This window comes from Ursus americanus, chromosome 25 (assembly GCF_024610735.1).
Source record: "Ursus americanus isolate L20-20 chromosome 25, mUrsAme1.1.p, whole genome shotgun sequence".
Lineage (NCBI taxonomy): Eukaryota > Metazoa > Chordata > Mammalia > Carnivora > Ursidae > Ursus > Ursus americanus.
Window position 1 is genome coordinate 6,816,776 of NC_142151.1, and position 6,000 is coordinate 6,822,775.

At 45.8% G+C, this 6,000-nt stretch overlaps 1 protein-coding gene across 2 annotated transcripts in view; it reads left to right on the plus strand.

The window, feature by feature from the left end:
- Nucleotides 1-5,788, plus strand: part of NDUFA9 (NADH:ubiquinone oxidoreductase subunit A9) — a 34,434-nt gene extending 28,646 nt beyond the window's left edge. For both annotated transcript variants that reach the window (XM_045781153.2, XM_045781152.2), the window contains 3 exons: nt 225-320; nt 2,639-2,705; nt 5,495-5,788. In XM_045781153.2, the coding sequence (XP_045637109.2) occupies nt 225-320; nt 2,639-2,705; nt 5,495-5,665 (334 nt within the window). In that variant the 3' untranslated portion in view covers nt 5,666-5,788. The remainder of the gene's footprint in view (nt 1-224; nt 321-2,638; nt 2,706-5,494) is intronic.
- The last annotated feature ends 212 nt before the right edge of the window (nt 5,789-6,000 follow it).

The window sequence follows — 6,000 nt, forward strand, 5'->3', positions numbered from 1 at the left end:
TAAAAGCAAAAAAATGTGAATATGTAAGGGGATGACAAGGCTATGTTAAATATAGTAACTTTATCTTTGATGGGATTATGGGTGAGTTTTCTTTGTGCCAGTCTGTATTTACTGCAGTGCATATATGTTTCCTCTTTCAAAAGGAAAATGTTATTTTGTTAAATTTAAAAAGAAAATGTGTAAGGAGCACATAATTTGGAGAACTATAAATGTTCTTTTCATAGGCCCAGTCGATACCTCCTTTTTGACCTGGTGCAGTATGTCTTTGCTATGGCTCACAGACCCTTCCTGCCATACCGTGTGCCGCATTTTGCCTATCGGTAAGTAAAGTGCTTCTTTTTGTGTCTTCTAAAATAGAGCTAATGCCATACAGTTGTTTGTAATGCTCTCATTTATGGTTATAGGGAGTATGTTCATTACAGTAGAGCCTCTGATTCTCTAACTAGGAGGTGCTCCTGATGTCTTGGTGTTAAGTCTAGAACAGAACCAGAGGTGTCTAAGAGAGGGAAATGTGGATCAGTGTGGATGAGAAAAACAACGTGTCTTGAGAGATTAAATCTGCAGTTCTTCAAATTCCCTCATTAGAAACCACTGAGTTTTAATTTGGAGAAGTGTCTTGCTCGGCAGGTTGTATAAAGGAGCAATCAGGTTTCCCTCTGTTTCGTACCACTCACCCAGACATGGGAAAGGGATCCTTCTTTACTAAACCAGTCTGATCATGTAGTTGGGGAAAGGAGCCGGGTTGATTCAGACTTGACCTTGTGGTTGCCTTATCCTTTCTTCTTGCCCTGCTTCTTGGTTCACTTCTTCCCTTTGCAGGTTTAGGATCTCAGAACAGTCATGTCACATGCTAGTGAACTGGTCGGGGAGACTTTGACATCCAGTTTGCCAGGGATTGGCTTATAAACCAACATGGCACTTCACTCCTGCATTCATTCAACAAATATTTCTCGAATGCCTCCTATGTCTGAGGCAAGGCAGTAGGGACTCAAGACATTATACTGAACCCTTAGGAAGCTTGTGATCTAACACAGGTGTCAGAAAAATGGGCAGAATGCAGCATGGTGATACTATTTATTGGGGTGTTCTGTTTTTCAAACCATCTACTTCATCCTCAATACTCCGTGACTGATATAGGTAGGGAAGAACACGTAGTATACGTGAAAGAGGAGGGTTGGGGGCCAAGCACAAGGAATACCTCCATTTAAAGGACCTGTAGAGTCTGCGAAATTTATCAAGAGACTCAAAGTGAGTCATCAGACGTACGTGAAAAAAGTGGAGCATTTGGAAGCCTAGGTATCAAAGGGATAGGGGCTGTTTTAGGGAGGAAATGCCTGTTTCAAGCAGGGGATCCCAGCTGTTTGTTCACTTCTGTATCTCCTGCACCTGGAACGGTGCTTGGCACACAGTAGGCACTCTGTCAGTATTTGTGAATTGAAAGGCTAGAAAAAAGTCAGATAAGGCGAAGGACTTAAAAGTATCCCTTGGAGTCGGTAGTGAGGTCATTTTGATAGCGGCTTTGGTGCCACGCAGGGGGCGTAACCAGACTGCAGGGAGCTGCTTCCTTGGCTGTGCATGAAGTTGAGAGTTACGGTGTAGTGGAGTTGGCATGTGCACACGCAGTGGCTCGCCGAGGACACGGAAATGGACAGTGGAAGTCCTCTGTTAACACACAACCAGAGCACAGAGTTGGAGGTTTGTCAGGGGTGTTTTCATTACGCTATAATAGCCCAGTAAAGTGCCATCTGCACAGGTGGTCTGGAATCTGAGACTTTTATATGTTCCTGGAGAAATTTTGACCGATCTTCAGCTTCCTTTTTCATTTTTTTATGCACACTGGAATGATGATTTTGAATTTTTAGAAAGCTGTGGAACTCCGCGTTCAGTGACCCACTGAAGACCTAGTATGTAAATCAGATAGAAGCAGAGGTGCTCTAGCTGTGGTGACGGGCAGTCCTCTGAGCACGGGGGGTCTGGGGGGACCCCAGGAATTCCCAGGGTACCCTGGACACAGGCTGAAACCCCCTGCCCCGAGGATGCTTAACAGGAACTCAGTGGCAGATAAGGAAAACCCTGTTTTCAGTAAGGGTGGAGAGATGGCATTAATTGAGGCAGGCAGCTCTCTTGTCCTGGGTTTTATGTTTGCTTCCTGATTTGAATCATCCATCTTAGGCTTCTCCTTACTTTTGAATTTTTTTGGTTCCCTTGGGGTCCCTGCTTTTAAGGATTACAGTTTGCATCTTGCATACTACTTGGCTCGCCCCGCGCCCTTCACAGAAGCATATCTGCATGTCTGAGGTTTAAATTAGATTAGATGGCACTGACTTCTCTGCATGTTGGATATTTTTTGTTTTGTTTCTACTAAGGGCTTTATTTTAATTTTCAGTCGTTCAGATTTGTTGTGTCTTCCGTGGAGAACAGGACTGCCACCAGTTAGGGCAGGCGGGTTGGGTTAGCTTGAGCGGACAGGTAACCTCACAGGTCGTGGTGCCAGGATATTAGTTATTTTCTTAAAAACAAAGCAAAACACATCAGTGAGCTCCTGCCTCTACCGCAGCCTTTCTCCTGGTGCTTCCGCAGCTTGAGTGTTGGGTGTGGAGACACTTACCACACGTGCCACATTTATTCCTTTTTCCAGGTGGGGGGCACGACTCTTTGAAATGAGTCCATTTGAGCCGTGGACGACAAGGGATAAAGTGGAGCGGGTGAGTATGGGATGAACATCTGCTTGGCCACGTACTGGGTAGAGAGCTACAGAGGTGGGGAAGTTAGAATTGATTTTTGTTCGCTTGCTGGCTTGGGTTATTTGTGTGCTCTTGTCCATTATCTTTCTATCTGAGGTGAGCCCCGCGGCTTGGGCCCTGAAACTCCCCCCGCCCCCGCAGCCTGCTCCAGCTGCGGGGGTGCTCCCTTAGCTTCTCTCAGACATGATCTGTTTTCCTTCTCTGCTGGATCGTCCCCAACAACACACAGACATGCCTTTAAGGCTCCATTTTTTAAAGGCGAAACCCTCCCTTCCCCCTTGTCCCTTCTGGCCACCACCCTGTTTGTCTGGGTTCCTTTGAGTCATAACTCTTCAGAAGAGCTGTCTATTCCTGCTGTTAACCTCAGTCTTTCTAACCCACTCCATTCAGGCTCTTATTCCCATTTCTCCCCACAAGCTGCTCTCTTCCAGATTACCTATGATCACTCCTTCTCTCCCTGAACCCTCACTTGCCAATCTGTTTTCTGGCCATCTCTGTATTCCCTTTTTTTCCTCCTCTTACTTGGCCATGCTTTTCAGTTTCCCTTCCTGGTTTACCCTCTTCTCCCTGATCTGTAAATGTTGGGGGACCCACGAGCTCTGTCCTCAGCCCTTTTGTATCTTTGCTCATTCTCTGAACAACCCTCCCCTCGTCCCATGCCCCAGCTGCTGTCTGTGAGCCCACAGCTGCATTTGTATCTCCAGCCTTGAATCACCCCCCACCTTCCCCAGCTGCAGACTCTTCCATCTATTTGGGTCTAATAGAGTTTTCTGGAACTTAACATCTCCACAAATAGAACTGCAAACCTGCTTCTCTCCTGGCCTCTCTCATCTTAATTAATGAGATCACTGTTCTCTCTTTTGCTCAAGTCAAAAATCTAGGAATTCTCCCCTGATTGATTCCTTTCTCTTACCAGTCTAAACCAGCATTGTCCAGTATAATTTTCTGCAGTGATGGAAATGTTCTGTAATCTACAATGTTCAAAACATAGCAACTAGCAACATATGACTATCGAACATTTGAAATATGGCTAGTGTAACTGCAGAAATAAGATTTGAAGTTTATTTAATTTTAATTAATTTAAATTTAAATTACATTTGGCCAGTGGCTACTCTATTGGGCAGCACAGCCATTGACCATCAGCAGTATTATTCAGGCAACCCTCAAAATATATGCCGGCTCTTACTCCTCCTGCCTCTCCTGGCCCTTTGTTTTTTTTTCAACTTTTTATTCTGAAAGTGTCTATAATAGTATTGAACATTTTGGGCTTAAAGAAAGGCCTTGAGGGGTGCCTGGGTGGCTCAGTCGTTAAGTGTCTGCCTTCGGCTCAGGGTGTGATCCCAGGGTCCTGGGATCGGCCCCGCATCGGGCTCCCTGCTCTGCTGGGAGCCTGCCTTTTCCTCTCCCACTCCTCCTGCTTGTGTTCCCTCTCTCGCTGGCTGTCTCTCGCTCTGTCAAATAAATAAATAAAATCTTTTAAAGAAAAAAAAAAAAAGAAAGGTCTCGAGTCTGCCCACCCTAATCCAAGTAGGTCGATTATTCCTTTCTCATTCTCTTGATCACTCTCAGGCTGCCTGTCTTGTCCCTTTACAGTGTGCTGGGTTTCAGAGCTCTGGTTCTTTCTGTCTTGCTGTCTCCCATGCTAGTCTCCCACACTGTGTAGAAGTGTTTCGAGGAAGAACACAAAATAAAAATTCTTTATTGTCTCTACCTTTGAAGACCTATTGACCTTTTCTCAACAAGAATAACCAAATGATCCTCTGAATGTTCCCTAAAAGTAAAAACATAGAGAAGATGAGAAAGTAGTCCTCGGGGAACAGATGTGAATGGGCTGGGCATGATCTTCCCCTCTGACAGGCTGTGTCTGGAAAGCTGAGACCATGTTCAAGATACCCTTCTATGTTCATGAAAGATCGGACAGGAGGACTGACTGTCCGAACACTAGCGTGTATCTTGTGCAAATGTGCTTCTTACACTAATAATGGAGCGGGCGTGGATGCAGTAGGCCAGGGCTTTGGATTTGGAGGCTGCCTTATAGCACTCCAGTAAAAATTGCAGACTTTGTCAGGTGGGGAGAATGAAGGAGCGAGCTGCTCTATATGCACATTGATTCTCTTCATGTGCCTGTGGCTGGTCTGGGATCTTGAAAGTCTTCCAGCTCATTCTCCTCCTGCACAAACAAGATGGGTTTGGTGTTTTAGGTCTATGGTGAGCGTCGATCAACCAGGTGAAGTATAGCAGGAACACAAAGGTTAATGGATCATCTCTTAATGAGCAAGGAACAGACGCCAATTATCTCCTTAGTTCAGCAGTACGAATGGAGGCAGGAGGCCCGTGCACAAGGGAGAATTGGGGAATGGGCTGGTTCTGCATTAGCCCCTGTTTTACTTTCTTCCTGGACCTCCTGTGAAGCCACCCTGAGCGTGGTGAGCGGCGCTTCTCCATTGCACATTGATTGGTTCAGTCTGGGGAATGGCTCATCAGGAGCCAGTGTTCCGTGCTCGTGGGTGGTGCTGGGGACCTTTGCGCTGATACTTGGTGACCTTGCCTTTTTCCTTCCCTTAAGCTCTTTTTCTGTGGTCTACTTTTAGTGAGGTTCAGGAATCGAAACCAGCCACGTGTCCCTTGGAGACGACAAGTCTCGGTGATGGGACGCAGGCCAGCTTGAGTGTTTCTTCAGGGCTCGGTGAGATAGCACTTTGTGTTCTTGGTCCGTTCTCAGAGTTCTCCGTGGTTCTGTGTGTCCACAGCTTCACGTCACAGACATGCTGTTTCCTCACCTGCCCGGCTTGGAAGACCTCGGAATTCAAGCCACACCCCTGGAGCTCAAGGCCATTGAGGTGCTGCGGCGCCATCGTACTTACCGCTGGCTCTCGTCTGAAATTGAAGACGTGAAGCCGGCCAAGACTGTCGACTTTTAGCGGCCTGCGCTGCCCCGGATTTTCCGTGTTGGTCGGGTCACCTGGCTGGCGACCAGCCCCCTGTCGTCAGAAAGTCTTGTATATAGTGAATAAGATCCCTCTATTAAATCATCTGAGGTGAAATTCTGCTGCAGCTTTTTCTTTCCTCATTTATAAAATGAGAAATTCAGTCATTTAGAATTTGAACATAATTTCTTTAAATATATATTTAATAATGACATATATATTATTTATTCTCTGAAATATTGAAGGATTTGAATTTCCCTATGTCAGGCTATTTCTGGCATATGTTTTGGAAGACAAGGATCCCTTTTTAATGTCCAAATTTTGTGATG